Here is a 27,953-nt window from a genome sequence, read left to right on the forward strand (position 1 = left end):
AATCCCGCAGGCCAGGCTGAAGGACCCTACCTGCCAGAGGAGGCCCGCTCACTCTGCAGATGCCTTTGAGCTGCAGCACCGCCCCAAGTGTGGCTGCCCGGGGAGGGACCAGGGAGGTCGGCTCTAGGGAGTGTCCTGCCAGTCTAGCCCATTCCCGTCCGGCCCCACAGGCCACCTTCTAATTAATTTCCTTTCAATGTGCATGAATTCTTGCACCGGGGCCACTAATATTCTGTTAACAGTGAATGGTGTCAGGGGGTGCGAGATTTAATAAGTGATCATTTAGTAAGATATGTAATGTCTAATCACTGGGTTGTAAAATAATATTGAATGTCAACTGTAATAGAAAACCTTTTAAATGATTAAAAAACATGTACAGTGACTAGTAATGGTAAGCAGGCAACAAGGTAACAAGGAGGAATTTCGCGGTCTCCGGTTCTGGTGGTCTTGTGCTCTGGCAGCGGCTGTGTCTCTGAGGGGCTCTGACAACCCAGGGTATGTTACCCAGGATGTGTACGTACAACGGGCAGGGCTCACCGAAGGCAAAGCTTGGCCTCCGAGACCCACCCGGTTAGTTCTCCATCAGCCCACCCTGTGTGTTACTCCGTCACTGAGCAGGTCGGGCCGGCCGCGGCGCCCTGGACGTGTCCCTTCCGCTCGTCCCCCTTTCTCCACACCCAGTCCCACCGCCTGTCAGTGCTTCCCAGCACAGCCCGCAGCTGCCGGGGAGTAAGGGCATTAGACGTAAGATTGAAAGGCCTGAGGCGTTCGCTTCCATTACCAGCCAGATCTGGAAGCAGCAGGGCCTCGGGGGCCTCGTCTCCGGCTGCCGGCCGGACTCCCCGCCGAGGCAGCTGCGCGCCGCCGCCCTGCTCGCTCCTCCCGACCGCGCGGGGCGCCAAAGGCCAGCGTCTCTCCTGGAGGGCCCTCCGCGCACCCCCTTAGAGTCAGGGCGCACCCCCACCCGCTCCCACCGCACCCCCTTCCCCGCCACCCACCCAGCCTGCCCGCACTGCGCAGGCTCCGCGAGCGGGCGTCCCGCCGCTGCGCGCCTAGGGGGCAGGCCGCGCGGCGGTTGGTCCGGAGCGGCCACGTGGCCGCGGTATCGCCGTGTGCGCATGCGCCCGTGACGGACCGCCGGGGCGGGGGGAAGCGCGACCTCGCCCGCCGCCCGGCCCCCGCCCCTCGCTCTGCCGCTCCGCCCCCGCGGGGCGTCCCGGGCCGCTGGTCCCCTCAGCGGCAGCCGCGCGCGGCCCGGGGTCGCCGTGAGTACTCGCGAGGCCGACCGGTGCAGCGGCTCCACGGGGAGGGGGCGGCCGGGACGCGTGAAGGGTGCGGGGCCCGCCCGCCGGCTGGTGTGGACGGAGTGAGGGGCTGGGACGGGGCTCGGGGGCTCTCCTAGGCCCGACAGGCTTGGCCCCGGGCCGGGCGGCGGGCCCCAGGCCGGGCACAGACCTTCCCCGGGAGCAGGAGGCCCCGGGGTCCCGGAGGGGCCGGAGCCTCCCCGGCGGCCTGCGGGCCTGTCCTGGCAGCGCGGCGGCGGCTAGCGTGGGGGCCGCCCCGTCCTCTCCCCCGCGGGGTCCGCACGGGCAGCGCTGTTCCGCGAGAGCCGCCCTCCGGGTCCGCCGCACTCCTTGTTCGGTGGCCTCGGCTCCAGAGCAGAGCCCTCCGTACGGAGCCGGGGACCTCCGTTCCCGAGGCCGCGAAGCTGGGAGCCAGCCCAGCGTGTGGACGCGGGATGTGTGGCTAGACGAAGCTGTCCCCGGAGCCCGTGACCGGGGAGACCTGGTGACCCGCACAGGGCCACCTGCTCGGGTCTGTGACCAAGAACACTCCGAGCAGTCTGGGTCAGCTGCCATGGCCCCGACCGCGAGCAGGGCGCCTTCTCCCGCACTGTTCGCACTCCTCTGGCCCAGCTGCTTTTGGAAGGGCCCCTGTACCTCCTTTCGATGAGTCGGGTCTTCCTGCTTAACTCATTATGAGCCCCTTAAATCAGTTACAACCACACCATGTAAAGATAGATATAATTAAGACCCGTCAGATAGGCTTAAGCTTCAGTTCCTCTATTCTACGCAAGTTGCTTGACCTCCCTACACCTGTAGTCGACGTATAACACGAAAGCGTTGGAATAGAACCTCTCTCAGGTTTATTCCTCTTGGAAAATGTCTCTGAGTCTGAATTTCATGACTCACCACTCCAGTTCCCCCACTCTTCGCCTTTTAAACCCCTTTTCCATCTCTTGAGAGGAATGGGCATTGACAGTAGAAAGTGGCAAGTATCTTTCACTGAAACAGCCTGGTTTGGAAAAGATGGTCGTTTCTGAATTGTTTCTTCCCTGGACAAGAAAAATCCTCTCTGAACTACCTTTTTCTCCTTGTGTTAACAGCAGAAACCAAGCAACAACAGCCCTTGGAGAGAGGCTGTTTCTTGACTTGTACAGTGACAAAGACCTGGAGGAAGTGAGCACTTCTGACTCACTCTGCCGACATCCCACCGCCCAGCCCAAGACAGCCGAGGCTGGACGTTAGTGCCTCCTCCTCTGTTCCTCTGTGATCATCCAGATTAGCATTTCACTGTTTATTTTCAAGTCTCACAAAGCCAGGCCCCAGATCTTCATATTCTGGTTCTCAGCTGCTCTTAAAGGTGAATGGAGTCTTGCTTTTTAAAATCCTTTTTGAATGATTTTGTCTATGTTTAGGTGCATTTAGGTGCTTAGATGTATTTGCCCTTTGACTTAAGTATCCAGCAGACAGTTGATTCATTCATTCATTCATTTAATAAATGTGTGTTGAGAATCTGGCAATAGAGGCAGTGAAAACAGTCAAAGCCTATGCCACCATAGACCTTACTTTGTGGTGGAAGATAAAACAATAAACAAACGTTTTGTATGTCAAAGCATGATAAGTGCTGTGAAACAAAATAAAGCAGGGAAGGGGGATAGATGTGCTAGTATGTTTGTGTTGGGGTTTTGCTGTTTTATATAGGATGGTCAAGGTGACCTTAGAGGAGAAATCTGAAAGAGTGAAGGAGCAAGCCATATAGACATATGGGTGAAAAGCATTCCAAGAAGTGGGAACAGCAGGGGACTGTGGTGGGAATATGGTTGGTATGTTTGAAGAATAACAAGGATGCATTTGTGGAGTTTCAGGGGTAATCTTCCTGTTTACATTTAGAGTTGACTTTTTAGGGAGAGCCCCTGCAAGAGTCCAAGAATAGCCTCTGGTTATTTTTTTAAGACATGTACCCGTCACCTCGCTTCATCCATAATTGGCATTTGCCATTCTTATTTCATCTATCCCTCTCTTTTTTTGTACTAGAGTGGTATTTTAAAGCAGATCTCAGAAATCAGGCTATTTCATCTTCAAGAACCTCACTTTCAATTTTCTTTTGCATATTGTTTTTTTATGTTTGTTTGTTTTTATTGTCTAAAGTTTTACATATGTCTCCTTTTTCCCCAATTGATCCCCTCCCCCAGCCATTCCCACCCCGGGCAAGCCCCCACCGCCCCAGTGTCTGTGTCCATTGGTTATGCTGCATATTGTTTTTGATGGGTCAGGCAGTGTTGGCTGGGGGACTGCTATGCTGTTTGTGTTGGCTTTGTGCCTTAGGTTGCCATAATGGGTCAGTTACCAGGCTTAACTTGGTATCTCAGGAAAACACCACAGGTCCTTGGAACACAAGGATTTAGAACAGTGATTCTCAAATTTTATGCACCAGAATAACTTGGAGGGCGTGATAATAAACAAATTACTGGCCCTAGCTGGTTTGGCTCAGTGGATAGAGCGTCGGCCTGTGGATGGAAGGTTCCCTGGTTCAATTCCAATCAAGGGCACATGCCTGGGCTGTGGGCTCCATCCCCAGTAGGGGGCGTGCAGAAGGCAGCCAATCAATAATTCTCAATCATCATTGATGTTTCTATCTCTCCCTCTCCCTTCCTCTCTGAAATAAAAATATAGTTTAAAAAAAACCCACAGCCGAAACCGGTTTGGCTCAGTGGATAGAGCGTCGGCCTGCGGACTGAAAGGTCCCAGGTTCGATTCCGGTCAAGGGCATGTACCTTGGTTGCGGGCACGTCCCCAGTGGGGGGTGTGCAGGAGGCAGCTGATCGATGTTTCTCTCTCATCGATGTTTCTAGCTTTCTATCCCTCTCCCTTCCTCTCTGTAAAAAATCAATAAAATATATATATATTTTAAAAAAAAACACAAAAACAGATTACTGGTCCCTCCACCTCTGGAGTTTCTAATTCAGTAGATCTCAGTAGGGTTCCTTGGATTTGCATTTTTAACAAGTTCCCTAGTTGTACTGATGCTACAGATCCACAAAGCCCATTCAAAAACCTCTGATCTAGAAACCAAGAAGGTTCAACAGAACCATATTAGAAAACAAGAAGCCCTCTGTTTAAGGTTGGAGTGGTTGAGACATACAAGCAAAGCCAGAAAGGCCCAGAATAGTGGTTCTCACTTTTTTGAAAGGACTATGGGTTCATGTTTTTCTGAGCATTTATTGGGATCATTATTGCATTTTGGTTTGGGAAAAGGTTCCAAGATGAGTCCAGGGCGTTATTTTGGCCATAACAGCTCAGATTGTGCCTACTAGAGGGTATTCAGTATTATTGAGGAATTTTTAAATTAGCTATGATTGTCATATAAAGGTTTCTAGTGATACTGATGTTTAACAAGAGATAATGATGACTTGTAGAAGTAATTGGGGGTGAAAAATTCCCAAACAATCTCATTCTGATGGAAGTTGGTACTGTGAAAAATGTCCCAAATGAACTGATATAATAGAGTAGCATAAGCATCTGGTTGCCACCATCACTTTTGGCTTCAGGATTGGTACAGTGTTATGAACTAGAGCAGGAATTTTCTCCACTCCCAACTCTCCAGCTTAAATAGAACAGTAATGTCTTATATTTCTATAGGGTTTTCAGGGTTCATTATCTATAAAGAACTGTGTGTACAAGTGTATACACATGCATGCAAGTATGTCTCAATGTATAAGTGTCTGTACATATCTTCTATAATAATAAAAGGGTAATATGCTAATTAGATCTGACATCATTCCGGATATCCTTCCAGACGAAGCTGGGGCGGAGGGAAGCAGCCCGGGTCCCGGGTGCCGGAGGGAAGCAGGTGCCAGCAGCCGGGGGAAGGAAGGCCTACTCTTGCACGAATTTTCGTGCATCGGGCCTCCAGAGTATAATAAATGTGTATCCATAAACGTGTGGCTGTGTATATACACCAGCTTTTATCTGGTGATGAAACCAATTGTTGTCTACTTTTTACAGGACAGTGACTTGTTACCACCACAGCAGCAGAGCCTACCATCCCCAGCAGATCTCCAGTCAGCCTCTGACATCACTCCCCTCCCTTGTCTCCCTTTTTGACCTCCTAAATGCCCATCTCGTTGGCCTGGGTTCAGCTGGTGGTATGGAGGGGTGCTGCCTAGCACTGACGGAGTGTGTGTGACCCATTGACCCAATGGTGAGGACTGACTGCCCACCTCTGCAACTGATAATCCAGGGGATAGATGGGACAAAGTACAGACCTCATCTTTTCTGGTGTTCCTTCTCATCCCTTTGGAAGGTAGACTGGTTCTTTGAAATTAAAGGATGGAGACGAGGCATGGAAACAATATTACTTGATGTGTGTATAGGTGGATTTTCTTGGGAAAGAAAAAGATAGGGAGTGATGAGACCAGAGAGTTTAGGTATGCTTTGGAGTTGCCTTGGGTTGCTAGATGATTCTAGAAGAGGCTAGCTTATTGGTTCCTAGATATGCCTAGGAACCAACCTTGACATTGAATTCTTTTGCATCCTTCCCCCCTCTCTGGCTGCCAGACCCTCAATCATACCTGACACTTAAGAAGGTCAAAATTCCCTATTGTTTTTCTCCATCCTACCAAATGAGAGCTAGGCCATGGTTATGACCAGACTTAGATGCTCCCAAAGGATGAGGTAGAGGGAATAAAGGGATTAGTGACTCAATTATGCTATCCCAAGGGGCCTTCTCCCATTCTTTGTGGGGATCTATTTCCCACCCTGTCACCCCTCTCTGTTCCATGGGGTAACAGGGATCAATAAAGGGTTATATGCTTCTTTCTCATTACTAGGACATCAAAGGACAGTTTTGGAATGATGATGATTCGGAGGGAGATAATGAATCAGAGGAATTTCTCTATGGAGTTCAGGTGAGATTTCAGCGCCTAACATCCATGTTGGGTGGTGGAAATGTGCTTCTCTCTGGATATATCAGGAGTGAGAGAGATTATTCTGGACCAGAGATACAATGTTGGTGTGATTTGAGCATTATCTTGTCAGAGCTGATATATCCTTGCTCTTGCCTGGGACTCACACATTTCCTAGAGTAAACTACATCCTCTCTACATGGAAACTACCTAAATGTTCTTTTTTGTTGTTGTTAATCCTCACCCAAGGATATTTTTCCATTGATTTTTAGAGAGAGAGGGAGTGAAGAGGGGAGAAAGAGAGAGAGGGAAATATCGGTTGCTCCCATATGGGCCAACTGGGGATTGAACCTGCAATCCAGGTATGTGCCCTTGACCTGGAATCAAACCCATGACCCTTCAGTATGTGGGCTGACTCTCTAACTACTGAGGAACACCCGCTAGAGCTACCCACGTGTTCTTTAGAATAATTGTTTTATGACTTCCCTCACTAGCCAGTGGGATCACTTCAGTCATTATGGGAAATTTTTGTTAAAATTTACCCTGCCAGCCCTAACCGGTTTGGCTCAGTGGATAGAGCGTTGGCCTGTGGACTGAAAGGTCCCAGGTTCAATTCCAGTCAAGGGCATGTACCTTTGTTGCGGGTACACCCCGAGTAAGAGGTGTGCAGGAGGCGGCTGATGTTTCTCTCTCATTGATGTTTCTAACTGTATTCCTCTCTGTAAAAAAATCAATAAAATATATATATTTTTAAAAATTACCCTGCCAGTGCCCTGGCCAGGTGGCTCAGTTGCTTGGAGTTGTCTCCTGCACCAAGAGATTGCGGTTCAATTCCTGGTCAGGGCACATGCCTAGGTTGTGTGCTTGATCCCCTGTCAGGATGCATGCTAGAGGCAACCAATCAATGTTTCTTTCTCTCACGATGTTTACTCTCTCTCCCTAAAAAAAAAAATCAGTAAAAATATATTCTTGGGTGAGGATTAAAAAACAAAAGTACCGCCAAAACCGGTTTGGCTCAGTGGATAGAGCGTCGGCCTGCGGACTCAAGGGTCCCAGGTTCGATTCCGGTCAAGGGCATGTACCTTGGTTGCGGGCACATCCCCAGTAGGGGGTGTGCAAGAGGCAGCTGATCAATGTTTCTCTCTCATCGATGTTTCTAACTCTCTATCCTTCTCTCTTCCTCTCTGTAAAAAATCAATAAAATATATTTTTTTTAAAAAAGTACCTGCCAATGATTGCTTAATGCCATCACTACCCAAGGCATGATCTTGAGCAGGAATGTTGGACTCTTCAGGTAGAACCAATCTGAGTTAAATTCTGTACTCTTCAGTCTGTTCTGAGTTTTCATAGAAGAGACACCTAAGTATTCTGGTCAAGGTGTGAGAGGAAAAGCTGAGACTTAAGGATGTGAATTCCTTAAGCAAAGCCTGCAGTTGTCTATTGAAACTTCTTATACTGGTGATGGAGGGAGACTGGTCTGTCAATGAAATCCCCAGCTAGGGCTGCCATCTGCTATGTATCCAAGAGTCCCTTTGTATACATAGCTTTTTGCTTATATGTACTGCTACTGTTTAATTTTCCTGCTCCTGGTGTTTCTTCATTTTATTTTTCACCTCTCTCTTTACCCCTTTGTCTTCCTCCCTACCCCCTGCTGTTTTTGCTACTGACTCAGGGGAGCTGTGCAGCTGACCTATATCGACACCCACAGCTTGATGCAGACATTGAAGCCGTGAAGGAGATCTACAGTGAGAACTCTGTATCCGTCAGGTGGGATTCCACTTCAGAGATGGCAGTGGACAAGCCACTTCTTTCTGAGCTGTTAAAAGGCTGGAGATTTTCTGTGGTATGGTAGGGCATCTGTGGACATTGATAAATTATGAGCTTAGTGATCGTGAGAGTTGCTCAGAGTATTTAACCTTGGCTGACGGGTAAGTAAGGAAGTGTAGCCACTTTTCTTAGACATTCCCTCTTATCCTAGACCCCTGTAGACTGATAATTTCAACTTTGAGGTAAGAAAGGCTCTGGCCTGGAGAAGGCTCTGATTATTAGGTGGCTTGAGGTTGTAGCTAAGAGCCTAGGTACAGAGATACCTTCTGCCAGTCCCTCTCCCTGGCCCTGGCTCAGTTCTCCTTCCACCTCAGTCTCTGTTCCCTCCTTTCGCCCTTAATGAGTCTCACCTGTGATCGCCTGTATCTCTGTAGAGAATATGGAACTATCGATGACGTGGACATTGACCTCCATATCAACATCAGCTTCCTTGATGTAAGTGGTGCTAATACCTGCCAACAACATATCTAGCTAGACTTAATGGGTTTTGTCATGGAGCCCACGAGTCTTATTCCTGAGTGCTATATTTGGAGCATGTATTTTCCATCCCTGTCTTTTTTTGAACATCAGTACACAGAGGTGTGTACTGTCATGTGCATGTGTGTGTCGCATAGGAAAAATTTCAGGTCTGTTTCTCTCTGTTGCTAAACTGGAAACTGTTTCCCTTACTCTTCTGTTCTTTTTTATTTACTTATTTATTTTGGTGTTGTGACTTGGATACGACCTTATTTTTTAGGAGGAAGTTTCTACAGCCTGGAAGGTCCTCCGGACGGAACCTATTGTGTTGAGGCTGAGATTTTCTCTTTCTCAGTACCTTGATGGACCAGGTAAAGGCAGTGACTTTGGGCAAGTATGAACTAATCCAAAGTTCTAAGTTAAGAGAAACGAGAAAAACTAGGAATAAGACCCTTGGGCATAATCTGCAGGCTATTGGTAGGGGCTTTTCAGCCTCCTCTCACTCGTGTCTTCATTCCCTGTCAACTGATAGTAAACTCTCCAATCCTTCTTGGTTATTGAAATTGTTTTCTTTGGTTCCCAGGTATTATTTATTCTTCCCTTCCCCTCAACTTCCTCACAGAAGTTGAGGATATTTGAAATTGGTCAGTCAGCTCCCAGACTATAGCCTTTGCTGCAAATGTTTATCTTCTCCACCATTATTGTTTAGAGCAGTGATGGCGAACCTATGACACGCGTGTCAGCACTGACACGCGTAGCCATTTCTGATGACACGCGGCCGCTGAGGCGGCCGCATGCCGAGGATGAAACATTTGCTGCTCCTGAAGATGGAACATTTGCGAAATAATGTTTTTTCCTCAAAGTGACACACTACCCGAGTTATGCTCAGTTTTTTTGCGAAGTTTGAGACACCAAGCTCAAAAGGTTGCCCATCACTGGTTTAGAGTGTCGGTTAGAATCTGAGGAAACTAGTCCACTGAACTGGGGCTTTGGACTCCCAGGAGTATAGAGACATATATATACTAGGAGCTTCCTCTTCTCTTTGCAGAACCATCAATTGAGGTTTTCCAGCCATCGAATAAGGAAGGATTTGGGCTGGGTCTTCAGTTGAAAAAGTAAGAACTTTAATCTTTCTGGTTATAGACATAGGTGGGTGGACAGGCAGATGGAATGTTTGTCCATCCTTGGATGGAATGTTTTCTTCCAAAATGTCTTTCTGAGATACGTCCAAAAAAGACTAAAATAAATTTGGGGTGCCAAATTTATGGTTAGGCAGAGGAGCCTGTGGTTCTGGGGTATCTGGCCTTGAGACATCTTGAAGGTTAAAAAGATAGGTTCATTAGTATTTAATATTTAAGCAAAAGTACAACCCTGGAATTAGAGCCATTCTTTTCACATTTCCTCTTGTAGTTTTCTCAAAGTGGGGTCTAGAAGCTCAGACAGATTTAATTTATTGGAATGTGTTGAGCACCTTGCTAAGTATTTGGTATACAAAGAGAATTGAGCTACAGGGTCTACCCTCAGTGAATTCCAGATAGAGTCCAGTGAAGATACGTGTTCTAATACAAGTGAATACATAAGTTTTAGAAAGAACACAGAGGAAGGAGTGACTCAGTCTGGTGGCAGGAGGAGGACTATGAATGAATGAATAAAAGGGAGATGAATAATGATTTTCAAGGATAGATAAGAGATGCCTATGTAAACAGACTCTAAGAGTAAATAACATTTGCCAGGGCACAGTAACATGAGGCAGCATGTATGTAGGAAGCTTTAGACAGTTAATATTGCTAGTGAAATGCAAGGGAAGAGTGGCAGGAACTGAAGCCAGAGAAGCGGGAAAGGGTCCAAATCAGAGAGGATCATGGGCTTTTATGTTGTCGGGAGTGGGAGTATTGCAGGGTTTTAGGCAGAGAAAGGACATAGTTGATTTAACTTTAAAAGCACTGTTCTGGTAGCACTGGGCAAAAATAGGTAGGAGGGGTGAGACAAGAGATCAGAACTAGTTTATTAGGAGACTTTTTTAGAAGTCTAGACATGAGATGATGAGGGCCTGAACCAAAGTGTGACTGCAGGTAAGAATAGAGATGAGAGATAGACTGGAGAGATTTATGAGGTATAGAATCAATAAGACTTGCCTTTTGGCTCTCTGAGCAGCATCATGGCAGTCAGCAAGAACAAGTGCCTTATGAAGGGCGGCAAAAAGGGAGCAAAGAAGAAAGTGGCTGATCCATTTTCTAAGAAGGATAGGTGTGATATGAAAGCACCAACTATGTTCAATATAAGAAATATTGGAAAAACACTGGTCAGCAGAAGTCAAGGAACCTGGAGGGTTGTGGGTTTGTTTGTTTGTTTTTTTCTGTAACTTTTTAAAGATATATTTTATTGATTTCAGAGAGGAAGGGAGAGGGAAAGAGAGATAGAAGCATCTATGATGAGAAAGAACCATTGATTGGCTGCCTCCCGCACGGCCCCTACTGGGGGTCAAGCCCACAACCCAGGCATGTGCCCTTGCCTGGAATCGAACCCGGGACTTTACAGTCCACAGGCTGATGCTCTATCCACTGAGCCAAACCAGCCAGGGAAAGGGGGTTGTGTTTTTGAAGCAAGCCTAGCTGATCTGCAGAATGATGAAATTGCACTTAGAAAATTCAAGCTAATAATTGAGGATGTTCAGGGCAAAACTGCTTGACTAATTTCCATGAATCTTACCTGTGACAAAATGTGCTCCAGGGTCAGAAAATAACAGACCATGATTGAAGCTCTTGTTGATGTCAAGACTACTGATGCTTATTTACTTTGTCTATTCTGTGTCGGTTTACTAAAAAAGAATGCAACCATCAGATTCGGAAGACCTCTTATGCTCAGCATCAACAGGTCCACCAAATCTAGAAGAAGATTATAATTGTGACCTGAGAGGTGCAAATGGCTTGAGAGAGGTGGTCAATAAACTGATTCCAGATAGCACTGGAAAAAGACAAAGACAAGGCTTGCCAATCTATTTATCTGCTCCATGATGTCTTTGCTAGTAAAGTCAAAATGCTGGAGAAGCCCAAGATTGAACTGGGAAAACTCACGGAGCTTCCTGGTGAAGGTAGCAGTTCTGGAAAAGCTACTGGGGATGAGACAGGTGCTAAAATTGAACAAGCTGATGGATATGAGCCCCCAGTCCAAGAATCTGGTTAAAATTCAGACATTTAATGGTGACAAATAAAAAATTCTATTTGTGATATATTTTTTTAATCAGTAAGACTTGAAGATTGATTTGGATATATTGTATGTGGTCATAAGCCAAGGAATAGTGGAAAGTTACGCATAGGTTTTCATCCCAGATGTCTGGGTAAATTGTAATACCACCAGTTTAAAAAGGGATTTAAAAAAGAGGAGCAGGTTTGTGGAGTGAGGATAGATAATTAGTTCCATTTTAAAAATGTTGTTTAAAGGTAACCTTGGGATATTTAAATGGCTATGCTTAGTAGATACATATGTCAATTTGGTACTTATAGGAGAGGTTAGGATTGAAGATATATATCAGTCTATGGGTGGAGATTACAACCAGTGTAGAATTGGAGATTGCTAGAGGAGAGCATGATGGAGTGAAAAGATCAAGGGCAAAACACCCTTTAACATCCAGACAAAATACCCAAGAAATTAGCAGGGTAAGCAGAAGAATAAGAAACACTGAAGGTAGGTCAGAGAAGTAGGAGCAGAATGGGAAGAGAATGGTGTCACAGAAGGCAAAGAGAAGAGTTTCTACAAGGAAGGCAAGGTGGAAGAGAGGATAAGTAAGAACTTAGAAGTTTCTGTTGGATTTAGCAGCAAGATGGGAGCAGTTGTGGTGGAGTGGTGAAGGTAGAATATATTGATAAGTGAGTGGTTAGCAATGAAGTAGAAACAATAAGTATAGATTGAGAAATTTGGAATAGGATAGGAGGGAAAGAGGGAGAGGTAGCTAGGTAGCTAGACTGAGGGGCAGGAACTTGAAACTTTTTGTAGACTGGGAAAGAAATTGGTAATAGAGGGGGATGATTGATGGATCAAGGTCCCTAAAGAGAAAAAGGGGCTGAGATCTGGAGCACAAATAGAGGCATTGATCCTTAATAGTAGGATTATCTTGTCTCCAAAGAATGGAGGGATTGTGGTAAGGGTGAAAATGGAAATAGATTTAGTAGTTAGGTTGGAAAATTAAGAGAGCTGATATTTGGTGGCTTCTATTTTTCTCTAGAAAGAAGGGAGGTCATTTGTTGTAGGTGAAGTTAGTTGCTTAAAGAAGGTGATAAGGATTTAAGATAATAGCTTAGAGCAGCGATTTTCAACCTTTTTCATCTCAATGCACACATTAATTACTAAAATTATGCGGCACACCAAAAAATATATTTTTTTACTAATCTGACAAAAAAAGTATAATTTTGATTAATTCAAACCAGATGGCTATTGTTGTGTTGAGTGTTGTCATTTTAAATTTGATAATCTAAGGAAAAAGAGGTCAGTACCCCTGACTAAATAGTCAGGTATGGCATGTTTTAAAAATTCTTGCGGCATACCAGTGTTGAAAATCGCTGACTTGGAGTAATACTAGAGAGACTGATCGAGGGCAAACGAAAGGATTGACAAGACTAGCTGAGGGCCCAGCTCAAATTGAAAATCATAAATTTGGGGATGTAATTTTTTACCTGACAGTGTCAGTACCTCTCATGTCCCTAGTTTTTTTCTTCACTATTCACAAGGCAGAGGGTGATACTTACCTCTATACCACTATTTTTGTTTCACTCTCAGTATATAGTCATTCTTGGCAACAAATTCCAAGGTTCACAACTTTTGTATGCTTACCTTTTGTATGCTACCTCCAAAGGCAAAGCATCTCAGAATGTTTGGGGTCTATTAGACTAGGTAATGGGAGTGGGTGTTCACCCCCTAGGTAGGTAAAGGGGTACTTTAGGACAGTATATTTTCATGTGCTAAAGTTATATGGGGAGGGATTCAGACACATTCCCCCACCACAACTACTTCTGCAGTCCCTGGGTCTGAATTTTAGATTAGTTGTCTTTCATAGTCCTATTTCTTGACCTATTCCCCTGCCTGAGCTTTCCTAAGCCCTTTTTCTTTAATTCCTTAGGATCCTGGGTATGTTCACATCCCAACAATGGAAACATCTCAGCAACGATTTCTTGAAGACCCAGCAGGAGAAGAGGCACAGTTGGTTCAAGGCAACTGGTACCATCAAGAAGTTCCGAGCTGGCCTCAGCATCTTCTCACCCATCCCCAAGTAAGTGCTTCCCTGGGAGCTAATCATCTCGAGTCACCTTAGTCTTGTCTAACCCCCCACCCCGCCTTCTTGATTACCTAAATATATCCTGTTCTCTCCTTGGGTCCTCTGAATTCTGTACCTTTAACTACTAAAAGTATCCACATGTGCTCCTTGTCCTTCTACATCTGATCCCAATATTTATACCTCACTCTTCATGTAAATCACAATACCTAACTGGTATGAATTTGGAAAAATATATGCTAATCTTTCCGTATTTATTTGACCATTGTCCTTATTCCCTATTCTAAGGCAGAGTCAGAGAGCAGACACCAGCTCCTTGCTCTTATGCAAGGGTACATTGATTTATCAGTTATCCAATAAATAAAGCATCACTCCCTCCTGTGCTTTCTGATCTTCCCAAAGGCAAATACAGGCCCAGATTTGCAGCTTCCCAGGTACTGTTGTTGACAGTCAGGACATCAGGCTCTTTGGGATGAAACTAATTCTTGACTAGTACAGTATTTAGCACTTAATCATATTTATATACCAGTAAATACATACACACACACACACACACACACACACACACACACACACACACAGTGTGTAAGTGAAACGCATCCTCTCCAAGGGATCATTCCAAACCTGGCCTAGATGCCATAGAATTATCTAGGTTTGGCCTCTGCCTAACCCTCCATGTTCCAACCAGAAAAACACATAGATAATGACATAAAAATCAATTCAAATGTGTGATCTATTTACTTATTTTAACAGTTTTTAGATCCAGTAGAACTTTCCTCATATGTCCATCTTTGACTTAGGTTACTTCACTTATCCTGTCCTAGGGCTCATACTGACTCCCCAGTTTAATCACTTCTTGCTCTCTCTCCAGGTCTCCCAGTTTCCCTCTTATACAGGACTCCATGCTGAAAGGCAAACTTGCTGTACCAGAGCTTCGGGTTGGGCGCCTCATGAACCGTTCCATCTCCTGTACGATGAAGAACCCCAAAGTGGAAGTGTTTGGCTACTCTCCCAGCCCCCAGGCAGGTCTCCTGTGCCCCCAGCACTTGGGCTTCCCTCCCCCAGCACGGACCTCTCCTTTGGTACATGAGCTGGGGCGGGTTTGACTTGGGTATCAGGAAGGTGGGAGTGGAATTGTGGGAGTATAGCTTCTTAAAATGGGGTGGAAGAATGGTTTTCCAAGCATCGTTAATCAAACCTGGGCATGTGCCATGACTGGATGGAATGGAACACATTTTTTAATAGCTGAAAACTTATTTATATCTAAGCTGTTGAGCAGAAAGTCTAGGGTTGGGTATCCCAATGAAATATCATTTTATGATTTTATTAGGTATGGTTAAGACTTGATAGCTGCTGTACTAACCTATTCCACCTACCTTGAAGAAGGTTAAGGATGAGTCAGCTCTTTTTTTTTTTTTTTAATATATTTTTATTGATTTCAGAAGAAAGAGAGGGAAAGAGAGATAGGAATATCAGTGATGAGAGAGAATCATTGATCGGCTGCCTCCTGCATGCCCCCTAGTGCAGATCGGGCCCACAACCTGGGCATGTGCCCTGACCAGGAATTGAATCAAGACCTCTTGGTTCATAGGTCACAGCTTAGCCACTGAGCCACACCAACCGGCCAGGCCAGCTCTTTTTGAGAACCTTTCGCAAAAATGTCTGAATGTGTCTCCAGCTTTGGAATTACTTAAGCTGACTGGAGCTAGGGCTTAGCCACTTTAGGAGAATCCTAAGTGAGGGCGTGAGTGATGTCTAGACAGGTGCCAGTTTTATAGGAGGCTCATGGGGTCTGTCTTTTTACTCTTACCAGGTCAGTGGTCACTGCAAGAACATCCCCACTCTGGAATATGGATTCCTTGTCCAGGTAAATCAAGCCCAAAGTTTCATTCCAAAGCCTTTTCCCTGTTGTCTGATCCATCTGATCCCCTAACATCTCCTAGCTCCTCAGTCCATTAAATATTTCCTGAGTTACTCCCAGAACTATACTAAGTATTATGTGGATAAAGAAAAGAAGACATAGTTCCATCCTCAAGAAGCTTAGAGCATTACTGGAAAGACTATTTACAGACCACTTACAATCAAGTGCCAAATGGTGCACTGCAGATTTTAAATGCCTAGGTCTCAAGATGAGAAAGTAATCGACACTAATTTCCTTAAGATCCCTAACATTCTTGCTCAAGTGGTCTTCAATTTTCCTTGCAGTCCTCTTTCACTGCTCAGCCATTACTGGTCATCTTTTTAAAATCTTTTTATTATTGGACATGCTTTCACTTTTACATCCCTGTTACCTTTGTTCGTGTCATTTCTTCCACTGGATTTCCTCTATATCTGCAGTCAAGACTCAGTTTCATCTTTTCCATAAAATCTTCTCCATCACTCCAATTATATTAATTAATTAGTTGAAAGTGATGTCTCTTCTTACTGAGCTCTCATAATGCTTTTTTTTTTTAACATATTTTATTGATTTTTTACAGAGAGGAAGAGAGAGGGATAGAGAGTTAGAAACATCGATGAGAGAGAAACATCAATCAGCTGCCTCTTGCACACCCCCTACTGGGGATGTGCCCGCAACCAAGGTACATGCCCTTGACCGGAATCGAACCTGGGACCTTTCAGTCCGCAGGCCAACGCTCTATCCACTGAGCCAAACCAGTTTCGGCATGCTTTTTGTTTTTTAATGGCACCTATATGTCACATACCATATGCTGCCTTGAATTGTAATTTGTATACATACCATATTTCCCCTATTGGAGTATAAGTTCTGAGAAGACAGTCTTTTATATTATTGCACTAGAGGCCCAGTGCATGAAATTCGTGCACTTGGGGAATGGGGAGCAGGCCTAAGCTGTCAGTCAGACATCCTTAGCACTGCCGCAAAGGTGGGAGAGGCTCCCGCCACCACCGCTGCACTCTCCAGCTGTGAGCCCGGCTTCTAGCTGAGCAGCACTCCAGTGAGAGTGCACTGACCACCGGGGGCCAGCTCCTGCGTTGAGCGTCTGCCCCCTAGTGGTCAGTGCGCGTCATAGCAACTGGTCATTCCGCTGTCGGGCCGAAACCGCTCTCTGACATCCCCCGAGGGGTCCTGGATTGTGAGAGGGCGCAGGCTAGGCTGAGGGACCCCACCGGTGTAGGATCGGGGCCAGGGAGGGATGCAGGAGGTTGGCCAGCCGGGGAGGGGCCGCAGGAGGGCTCCAGGGCGTATCTTGCCCATCTCGCCCAGTCCTGATTGGCCGGACCCCAGCAGCAAGCTCACCTACCAGTCAGAGCACCTGCCCCCTACTGGTCAGTGCACATCATAGCAAGCAGTTGAGCGGCCTTAGCATATTATGTTTTGATTGGTTGAATGGCTGACTGGACAACCGGACACTTAGCATATTAGGCTTTTATTATATAGGATAATCAAGGAGACTTTCACTTGACCTGGAGACATAATAGGCATTTAATATATTTGAGTGAATATAAGCCCTTGCATGTCCCTTTACCAGCCCCAAAGTATATGAAATGGGAATAACTTTATTTATACACAAAATGTACCTGGTTGAAAAGCCATGTTAAGACAGAATGTTTTAAAAAAATACTTTAGGTGCTGAAACCGGTTTGGCTCAGTGGATAGAGCATCAGCCTGCGGACTGAAAGGTCCCGGATTCGATTCCAGTTGAGGGCATGTACCTTGGTTGCGGGCACATCCCCAGTGGGGGGTGTGCCGGAGGCAGCTGATCAATGTTTCTCTCTCATCGATGTTTCTAACTATCCCTCTCCCTTCCTCTCTGTAAAAAATCAATAAAATATATTTTTAAAAAAATACTTTAGGATATTGTATTCTGGATCTATTCTCCCTTTCCAGTGTAGAGTTGTATCTGTGGTGTGACCAGTGCATAGGCTGATTGTTCTAGGTAGTTGAAATGGCTTCTCAGGATCCCCTGCCATCAGATAATCTGTAATTACTACAACTAATGTTAATAGTTTAAAAGATACTTTCATAGAAATCATCTCATTACTCTTAATACCTCTATGAGGTGAGTAATGTTCCACTTTAGAAACCAAGGCCTACATTAACTGACTTGCCTGAAGTTATGTGTGGTATTAAGTAGTGAAGAGGGAAATCTTAACCCAGGTCTCCTTCCAGGGTGGTCTTTTTTTTTTTTTTACTTTTAATATATAGTCTTAGCTCTGGAGTTAGGCCGTTAGTTTTACTAAGTGCAGAGCCCAGGAAAAGATTCTTTTCTAGGTACAGGACTGGGAGGAAGGAGAGTAGCTGGAAAAGAAGTCCAAAATAGTTCCCATATCTGTGCCTGTGCTTCCAAAGATTTAATAGAATCTCTTCTCTCCCCAGATCATGAAGTATGCAGAGCAGAGAATTCCAACATTGAATGAGTACTGTGTGGTGTGTGATGAGCAGCATGTCTTCCAGAATGGGTCCATGCTCAAGGTATAAACCCTTGCTCTGTGACCCTCTTCCTTGGACCCTTAGTCAAGACCCTTTTCCTCCTCATCTCTCCTTTTCCTTTCTTCCTGGTTCTATGCTAAAGGTGGAATCCTGTCCTTACTCCCTGAGACTCTAGAAATAATTGTTTCTCTCAAAAAATAAATGTCAGCAGTCCTACTAGGAAAGATGAGGCAATGTGAATATTTTCAAAGATATAATCTCCACCCAACATTTAAAAGTAGGTATCAGATATTGACCAAGATAATTGGGTATGATACTGTCCTTAAGGACTCCAAATCTAGGTGATTAGACAGACACTTCACTATCAGTGTATAGAAGAGATATGAGCAGTGTTGTGAAGCTCGAAGAGAGAGCATCTAACTACCTAGGGAGGTTATGGAAGGCTTTGTATAAGAGACAGCATTAATTTTCAAACTTATCCGTAAGTTTTGACACTGAGCCCCAAACTCCTGCCTCATTATAAAGTTGTCTGAAGTCAGGATTGTCCCTTTCTCCCTACAATACTTTTTTACTGCACCTCCCCTACCACCATTGTGTGTTTTAATATGTCCATTTAGCCAGCCGTCTGTACTCGTGAACTGTGCGTTTTCTCCTTCTACACACTGGGAGTCATGTCTGGAGCTGCAGAGGAGGTGGCCACTGGAGCAGAGGTATCTCTCATCATTGATGTTTCTCTCTCTCCCTCCCTCTCTGAAATCAATAAAAAATATATTTAAAAAAAAAAAAAAAAGGCTGGGGAACCTAGCAATTTCATTCCTTAGAACTTAACCTCTGGAAATGCTTTCATATGTAAGATATTCATGATAGTATTATTTGTAATAGTAAAAAAAAAAAAAAAATGGATACAACTCCCATCTATAGAGCATCCAGTTAAATTATGGTATGTCCTTACAGCAGAAATACTATTCAGCTATTATTTATGGATAGAAAATTATAACATATAAAGGAAACACATCAGTATATATAGTATAATTCTTTTTTTAAAATTGCCTATATAGCCGAAACCGGTTTGACTCAGTGGATAGAGCGTCGGTCTGCGGACTGGAAGGTCCCAGGTTCGATTCCGGTCAAGGGCATGTACATTGGTTGCGGGCACATCCCCCGGTGGGGGGTGTGCAGGAGGCAGCTGGTCGATGTCTCTCTCTCTCATCAATGTTTCTAGCTCTCTATTCCTCTCCCTTCCTCTCTGTGAAAAATCAATAAAATATATTTTTTAAAAAGTAAAAAGTAAATTAAAAAAAAAATTGCCTATATAATAAAATAACTATTTCCATAGGAAAAATATCTGGAAGGATGTACATCAAACTTAGCAGTTTACCTGTGAGGAATGAGATTTGTTTGGAGGATGAATTTTATCTTTAATCACTTTTTTTAAATTGATTTTTAGAGGTGGGGGGAGAGAAAGAGTAAGAAACATTGATTTGTTGTTCCACTTATTTATGCATTCATTGGTTGATTCTTGTATGTGCTCTCATTGGGGATCAAACCTGCAACCGTGGTGTATTGAGTCAACACTCTAAGCAACTGAACTATTCTGCCAGGGCTTTTTAATCACTTTCTAAATCATTGTTACTTGCCCTGACCGGTTTGGCTCAGTGGATAGAGCGTCGGCCTGTGGACTCAAAGGTCCCAGGTTCGATTCCGGTTAAGGGCATGTGCCTTGGTTGTGGGCACATCCCCAGTAGGGGGTGTGTAGGGGGCAGCTGATCAATGTTTCTCTCTCATCGATGTTTCTAACTCTCTATCCCTCTCCCTTTCTCTCTGTAAAAAATTAATATATATTTAAAATAAATAAATCATTGTTACTTGAAATTTTATGAGTTTATATTATCTAATGAAAAACCGTAAACGTATTTGCTTTTAAAAAGAAGAGCAAAAAAAAATGCTGAAATTCCAAAAGATAGACTTATTCTGTATACTACGTGTCTTCTAAAATTGGAAAATCATTTGGCTTCTACTGACCCCTTTCTCTCCTTTCCCCTAAGGTGGTGGATCTGCTGGTGGCCATGTGTAGGGCAGCTTTGGAGTCCCCTAGAAAAAGCATCATCTTTGAGCCTTATCCCTCTGTTGTGGACCCCACTGATCCCAAGACTTTGGCCTTTAACCCTAAGGTATAGTTGCTTGGGAAGAAAGTCAGGGCTAAGGAACAGAAACAGTAGAAGATAGTGGAGACTATGGGCTGTCATTCTAGCTACACAGCATCTTGGAGTAAGGATCAGAAGAAATGAAAGACTTGTTTCTTGGGAACTCTTGACCACTAAGTTTTAGCTGTTTTAGTGAATAACTAACTGACTTTGTCAGAAGAAGGAGAGAAGAATTAATATTAATTATGGCATGAAAGGGAAGAATAAAGACTTTGGAGCCAGGCAGACTTGGGTTCCACTTGAGATTCTGCTGTTCCCTAGCTGAGTGGTGTTAGACAAGTCAATTCACCTTAATGAACCTCAATTTCCTTATCTGTAAAAAGGGGGTAATATCTACCTTGCGGATTGTTATAAAAATGAGGGATAATATGTAAAGTATTGCATTGGATAGAGTTCTCCAGAGAATCATAACCTATAGGAGATTTATTATAAGGAATTGGCTCATATAAATATGAAGGCTCAGAAGTCCCAGGATTAGCAGTCAGCAGACTAGAGACTCAGGAGAGCCAGTTATTTAAGTTCCAATGCAAAGGTAGCAATCTCCAGATCCAAGTCCAAAGACAGGAAAAGACAACTGTCCCAGCTTCAAGAAGTCAGGCAGGAGGAGCCTCCTGCTTGGCCTTTTGTTCTATTCAGACCTTACACTGATTGCATGAGGCCCACACAAATTAAGGAGGGCAATATGCTTTACTTAGTCTGCTGACTCAAGGGTTAATCTCATCTAGAAACCCTATCACAGACACTCCCCGAAATAATGTTTGACCAAATGTTTGGGCATTCCTTGGCCCAGTGAAATTGACACTATTAACGATTGACACAATCATTATAGTACCTGACTATTACTCATTGTTATATGTCACACACTATACCAGGTTCTTTACATATGTTATTTCAGAACATCTAGGTTAGGGTAGTGGGAATTTTTATCTTCATTTATTCACAGGACTAGAGGCCCGGTGCACGAAATTCATGCATGGAGGGGGGTTGTCCCTCAGCCCAGCCTGTACCCTCTCCAATCTGGGACCCCTAGAGGGATGTCCAACTGCCCGTTTAGGGATCGGGCCTAAACGGGCAGTCAGACATCCCTCTCACAATCCAGGACTGCTGGCTCCCAACTGCTTGCCTCCCTGCCTTCCTGATTGCCCCTAACTGCTTCTGCCTGCCAGCCTGATCACCCCCTAACCACTCCGCTGCCAGCCTGTTTGCCCCCAACTTCCCTCCTCTGCTGGCCTGGTCACCTCTAACTGCCCTCTCCTGCAGGGTTGATCACCTCCAACTGCCCTCCCTTGCAGGCCTGGTCCTTCTCAACTGCCCTCCCTTGCAGGCCGGGTGCCTCCCAACGGCCCTCTCCTGCTGGCCATCTTGTGGTGGCCATCTTGTGTCCACATGGGGGCAGGATCTTTGACCACATGGGGGCAGCTATATTGTGTTTGCAGATCAATCTGCATATTACTCTTTTATTAGATAGGATAGAGGCCTGGTACAGGGGTGGGGGCCAGCTGGTTTGCCCTGAAGGGTGTCCCTGATCAGGGTGGGGTTCCCTTGGGGCATGGGGCAGCCTGAGCGAGAGGCCTGTGGTGGTTTGCAGGCCGGCCACGCCCCCTGGCAACCCAAGCAGAGGCCCTGGTATCTGGAATTTATTTTCCTTCTACAATTGAAACTTTGTAGCCTGGAGCGGAGCCAAGCCTGGGGCTCCCTCCGAGGTCGGCAGCCATTTCTGTTGGGGTTATAATTGAAACTTTGTAGCTTAAGCGGGTGGGCCCGGCCAGGGTGTGGGGAAAGCTTTGCTTCCCCTGTTGCCGCCGGCAACCCTGGCCTGCTCTCTCAAGCTCTGTTCTGCCGCCATTTCTGTTTGAAATTGTTTGCCTTCTATAATTGAAACTTTGTAGCTTGAGTGGAGGCTTAGGCCTGGCAAGGGCAGGCGGAAAGCTTGGCTTCCTCTGTTACCTAGGAAACCTTGCTCACTGTGGCTGTAGCCATCTTGGTTGGGTTAATTTGCATACTCGCTCTGATTGTATGGTGGGTGTGGCTGGTGGGCATGTCAGAGGTATGGTCAATTTGCATATTTGTCTATTATTAGGTAGGATTACTGGGCTTCTAAGAGGTTAAGTAACTAACCCTATTACTCTCAGTTGGTAGAGAGAACTAGCATGTGATACCAGAACTATCTGACATTAAATCTGTTTCTTTCCATGACATACTACCCTTCCCCTAGGGCCTAAACTTTTTTTTGTATTTCTGGTCCTGCTTTTTTTCACATTTTGACTCTCCATTTTTCTTCATCTGATTTTTCTCTTCCCATTGATTCGCCACAGAAGAAGAATTATGAACGACTTCAGAAAGCTCTGGATAGTGTGATGTCCATCCGGGAGATGACCCAGGTACTCTACCCTTTGCCTGTCCCTGCCCTCTGTCTGTGCCACAAGTGTTGTATTCTGTTTGGAATTCATGCAAGTGGAGTGAAGACTTAGAGATGCTACTCAGATTCCTCACAGTGTTTACTTTAGTCTTCCCTCCTGTTCTGTTTTGTTTTATTAACTCTGTTACTACTCTTCTTTCTTACTCTTAATGTCTCCCTCAACCTTTGCTTTTGCTGCTCATTCCTTAACAGGTTGTTCATACTTAATGTTTATTTTTTAATAATTCTTAGAGAATTAGGTAAGGGAAAAGCCTCTGCCCAGGGTTGGGAGGTTTAGAAGGGGATCTTGGAGGTAAGGAACTAGACCCAGGGACCTCCCTCTTCTATCCTTCTAGGGGTAGGGCAGCCACATGGAGCAGTGACAATCCTTTGACTCAAGGCTGTCCCTCACCAGACTTCCCCACCCTGGTCTGCAATCTCTGCATGAACAGACATTCATTTGTGCTCACTTACAGGTGGGCCTCCTAGCAAATCCGATATATCACAGTTTATATTAATACATAAGAGACACCAACAAGGGATGATTTGCTTGTCAGAAGAACTCTTTGCTTTATGTAAAGTTTTACCACAGGATTCCTTAGCCTATTCTTTCTGACATTGATTTCATTTATTTTTTATTTACAACCAACTTTGTAGGGTGGTAGGAATTGCATAAAATGAGGGAGACCCACCTACATGTTGTTTTGTAAGCATCTTCATTCATTTTCATATTTATTTATGAATCTTCCCAATCTGACTGGGTTCCTTGTGGGTGGGAACCCATCTCCTCTTGCCTTTGTATGGCCTTTGTTACCTACCTTGCCTGGGCCCTGATAGTCGTCTGTGGAAAGTGGGAGGGCTCCCACTGCTCCTGGAAGTTAACCTTATGGCTATTGTTTTACAGGGATCATACCTAGAAATCAAGAAGCAGATGGACAAGCTGGATCCCCTGGCCCATCCTCTCCTGCAGTGGTATGGATAGAATGGTTCATCCTTCCCAGAGTGGGGCAGGGACATGGTATTAGACGTATAGCCTACACCTTCTCTTAGAGACAGTTTCAGCTTCCTTCCTGAGGTTATATATATATAACTAGAGGCCCCTCAGCTCAGCCTGCACCCTCTCCAATCTGGGACCCTTTGGGGGCAGTCAGACATCCCTCTCACAATCCTGGACCGCTGGCTCCTAATCGCTCACCTGCCTGCCTGCCTGGTCACCCCTTACTGCCCCCCACCCCCCGCCAGCCTGGTCGCCCCTAACTGCCCCCCCCACCACCCACCTGGTCGCCCCTTACTGCCCCCATGCCAGCCTGGTTGCCCCTCATGGACCCCCCACCGGCCTGGTCGCCCCACGCAGCCTGCTGTTCAGTCGCTTGGTCGTCCCTCACTACCCGCCCCCCTACTCCCACCCTCACCCCCACCCCCGGTTGTAGGCAGCCATCTTGTGAGGGTTAATTTGCATATTACCTCTTTATTATATAAGATGGCTGCTTTTTCTAGTGGTTTTATTGACACCAGGCTTTGACAAGAACTCAGATCCTATAGAGAACCCACAAATTCTGAGATGTCTCAACTTCTTTTTAGGGGTTTCTTATTTCTCAGTAGGTTTTTGAGTGCCCCTTGCATATAGGAATTAACATCTTTTGCGTCAGATAACTTCAGTGCACCCTTCTATTCCCTTTTCTTGTCTCAAGGTCTTCCCCATTGACATAGACTGTCCAGAGCCTTTCAGCAAAGATTCTGACCATTCTCTACTGCCCTCAACCCCCACCCTCCCTCTCTGATTTATTTTTTTATTGTTGACAGTATTACAGATGTCCTCCTTTCTTCCCCCTAGTCCCCCTCCACCCAGCCCCTGTCCCTCATCACACTATTGTCTGTTCTTTGGTTAACCTCTTCCAGTCTCCTTCCTCCCTCCCCCACCCCCTCACCTCCAAAATATGTCAGTCTGTACCATGCATCCACGCCTTTAGACCTATTTTGTTTGTCAGTTTATTTTGTTGATTAGATTCCACATATAAGTAAGATCATGTGATATTTGTCTTTCTCTGACTGGCTTATTTCACTTAGCATAATAATCTCCAGGTTCATCCATGCTGTTGCAAAGGGTAAGAGATCCTTCTTTTTTACAGCTGCATAATATTCCATTGTGTAAATATACCACAGCTTTTTTATCGACTCATCTACTGCTGGGCACTTGGGCTGTTTCCAGATCTTAGCTATTGTAAATAATGCCACTGTGAACATAGGATGCATATATTCTTTCTGATTGGTGTTTCAGGAGTCTTAGGACCTATTCCCTAAAGTGGAATTACTGGGTTATCCTTTTTCTCCATAGCCTCACCAGCATTTGTTGTTCGTTGATTTATTGAAGGTAGCTATTCTGGCAGGTATGAAGTGATACCTCATTGTAGTTTTAATTTGCATTTATCTGATGATTAGTGACATTGAGCATTTTTTCATATGTCTATTGGCCATCTGAATTTCCTCTTTGGAGAAGTATCTATTCAGGTCCTTTGCCCATTTAAAAAATATATATTTTTTATTGATTTTAGAGCGTGAGAGGAAGGGAGAGGGATAGAGAGATAAGAGAGACACATTGATTGACTGCCTCCTGCATACACGTCCCCCTCTCTCCCTCCCCCCGCCACCCCACCCCCGGACTGGGGATCGAGCCTGAAACCCAGGCATGTGCCCTGACCAGGGATTGAACTGGTTCCTCTTGGTTTATGGGTCAATGTTGAACCACTGAGCCACACCAGCCAGGCCTTTGCCCATTTTTTAATTGAATAGTTTGTCTTCCTGGTGTTGAGTTGTATGAGTTGTTTATATATTTTGGAAATTAACCCCTAATCAGATGTATCATTGGGGAATGTTCTCTCATACAGTGGGTTCCCTTTTCCATTTTGTTGATGGTTCCCTCCCTGATCTTGATTCCTGTTCTGTTTTCTTGACATGGCTTTTCCCTTTCTTTTTAGTCAGCCTTAGACATCAGTAGTTTCTCAATGCAGCATGCTCCCTCTTTAGCATGAGGAATGACCAGGCATAGATCCTCCAGAATGGCATCATAAGTACATGGGTGAAGCACAAAAAAACTAAACCATCCACTATAGCAGATAATGCTCCTTTGCTGATCCCTCAGTGTTTTATGCCTTTGTTCGCTCTTGTCCTACATATAGCCTAGTCCCGTGGTCGGCAAACTGCGGCTCGCGAGCCACATGCAGCTCTTTGGCCCCTTGAGTGTGGCTCTTCCATAAAATACCACGGCCTGGGAGAGTCTATTTTGAAGAAGTGGCGTTAGAAGAAGTTTGTTTTTTTTTTAATCCTTACCCAGGGATATTTTTCCATTGATTTTTTAGAGACAGTGGGAGAGAGGGGGAAAGACAGAAATATCGATGTGAGAGAAACACATTGATTGGTTGCCTCCTGCATGCGCCCTGACCAGGGCCCAGGTGGGGAGGAGCCTGTAACGGAGGATGTGCCCTTGACTGGAATCGAACCCAGGACCCGTAGGTCCACAGGCCAATGCTCTATCCACTGAGCCAACCAGCTAGGGCAAGAAGAAGTTTAAGTTTAAAAAATTTGGTTCTCAAAAGAAATTTCAATCGTTGTACTGTTGATATTTGGCTCTGTTGACTAATGAGTTTGCCGACCACTGGCCTAGTCTATCCTTGAATCCTCATGAAGTTTGTTCTAGTTTCATCTGCTTCTTTCTTCTGCCCAAGCAGTAATACTCTACCCATTCTTCCCCATCCCCGAGAGCCTTCAGGCTTCCTCTGAGCTCAGGTGGGATGGTCCTGAGCTCAGTTCTTGAAAGATGAAACAGAGGGCCGGAGACCATGGGATACCAGGACACAGGCTTTATTGGCGATCACCCTGCCGGCCGTCTTCCAGAAGGGAAAAGGGCTTGAGAGAGAGAGAGAGAGAGAGAGAGAGAGAGAGAGAGAGAGAGAAAGAGAGGGGGGGAGAGAGGGGGAGAGAAGGAGAGAGAGAGAGAGAGGGGGGGGGGGGGCTTGAGAGTGGAGAGTGAGAGAGCGTGCTGGGGTGAGAGTGCCTTTTAAGGGGAGGAAAAGAGGGGACGGGGCTTAGGGCACTCAGCACACGCTGATTGGTGGTTTCATGTCAGGCACATGATTAGGCACCTAGGGATTTAGGAATTGGGGGCTTAAGGTATATGGCAGGTGCTGATTGGTGGTTCAATGTACAGTCCATAAGGTGTTCAGGAATGTCCGGCTGCAGGTGGAGTTTACATCATACTCCGTCCATCAGTTGGGGGAAGGGAGGATCTATCATTCCAGGCTTTTGCTAATATTAAAAAAATTGAGTCCGGGCAGGGTCAGGGGATGAAGGTCTGTCTTCCATAGCTACTTCCTGCTGAGAGGGGGCGTCGTTAGGGGCATCTACCCGGGGTCTCAAGGGTTCTGGTGTTAGGTTCTGAATTCAGTGCCAGATAGATCTCTCCCACCTTCTGGTTGGCGAACGCCTGCATTCTGTTCTGCAAAAGACTAGAAAACAGCGCATGAGAAAGGGGGTTAAAGAGTAAAATTAAGAGTATAAATACCAGTGGGCCTAATAGTGGGAGGAGCCATGGGGTAAGTGAGCGAAAAACAGGTAGTGTTTTCCATGCTGGACAAGGGGTGCAGCAGCATGATTTCCCCAAGGGACTGGTTGGTGAAGTCTTGAGATCAAAGTCTTGTTGAGTCACTTGGGAGTTAAAAGCTGGTCCTGAGGCTGCCACAGCGTCACTTGTCTGGTTTTGCTGCTTTTCTGGGTCTGGAGCTGAAATACAACTGAGACCTAGATGTTATTTTTAGGGGGGAAAAGAGTAGGGGTCTCAGTTGCCTCACTAGTGATATGAAAGGGGAGAATAGGTTACCCTGGGGGTGAGGTTTTTGTTTTCCCAGTTTTTGGCCCTTGCTGGGCATTCACATGTTTCTTGTAGGTCCTGAGACAGGGTTTCAAAGTAGGTAGAGCAGTGGTTAAGCTCCCCGTGGCAGTTCCGACTTCTGCTGTGATGCTGAGGGTTAGGAGGAGAGGGATGATCTGGACTGCCCTTTTGTGTCAGATATGATGGGTTACGGGACAGGTAAAGACTGATTATTGGGGCTACATTGGGTGAGAGATAGATGAAAGTACAGGTTCCTGTCCAGTTGATGGGGAGACAGATATATGTGTTTTCCTCACAGAGGAAGAAAAATCCCTGATCATGGAGACAAGCTCAAAGGTAT

General features: G+C 45.4%; 2 protein-coding genes and 1 pseudogene across 9 annotated transcripts in view; all 3 read left to right on the top strand.

The window, feature by feature from the left end:
- Positions 1 to 1,134: 1,134 nt before the first annotated feature.
- PARP6 (poly(ADP-ribose) polymerase family member 6) overlaps positions 1,135 to 27,953 on the top strand; it is a 46,370-nt gene continuing 19,551 nt past the window's right edge. The window contains exons 1-16 of one of the 7 annotated variants that reach the window (XM_079788945.1): positions 1,135 to 1,265; positions 2,387 to 2,643; positions 5,289 to 5,484; positions 6,113 to 6,190; positions 7,860 to 7,954; positions 8,389 to 8,449; positions 8,751 to 8,841; positions 9,519 to 9,585; positions 13,584 to 13,733; positions 14,608 to 14,818; positions 15,550 to 15,603; positions 18,073 to 18,168; positions 18,744 to 18,836; positions 20,172 to 20,297; positions 22,646 to 22,711; positions 23,633 to 23,700. In XM_079788945.1, coding sequence (XP_079645071.1) covers positions 5,482 to 5,484; positions 6,113 to 6,190; positions 7,860 to 7,954; positions 8,389 to 8,449; positions 8,751 to 8,841; positions 9,519 to 9,585; positions 13,584 to 13,733; positions 14,608 to 14,818; positions 15,550 to 15,603; positions 18,073 to 18,168; positions 18,744 to 18,836; positions 20,172 to 20,297; positions 22,646 to 22,711; positions 23,633 to 23,700 — 1,259 coding nt within the window. In that variant the 5' untranslated portion in view covers positions 1,135 to 1,265; positions 2,387 to 2,643; positions 5,289 to 5,481. The other 6 variants (XM_079788946.1, XM_079788947.1, XM_079788948.1 and 3 more) reach the window with 6 other exon arrangements.
- LOC307111356 (small ribosomal subunit protein eS1-like) lies at positions 9,786 to 10,854 on the top strand. Its single transcript, XM_079791192.1, has one exon. The coding sequence runs from the start codon at positions 10,629 to 10,631 to the stop codon at positions 10,830 to 10,832; it is 204 nt and encodes a 67-aa protein (XP_079647318.1). The 5' UTR covers positions 9,786 to 10,628; the 3' UTR covers positions 10,833 to 10,854.
- Positions 10,971 to 11,653, top strand: LOC307111286 (small ribosomal subunit protein eS1-like; annotated as a pseudogene). The gene has a single exon. The product of its transcript is annotated as a small ribosomal subunit protein eS1-like (transcript).

This window comes from Cnephaeus nilssonii (assembly GCF_951640355.1).
Source record: "Cnephaeus nilssonii genome assembly, chromosome: 1".
Taxonomy (NCBI): domain Eukaryota; kingdom Metazoa; phylum Chordata; class Mammalia; order Chiroptera; family Vespertilionidae; genus Cnephaeus; species Cnephaeus nilssonii.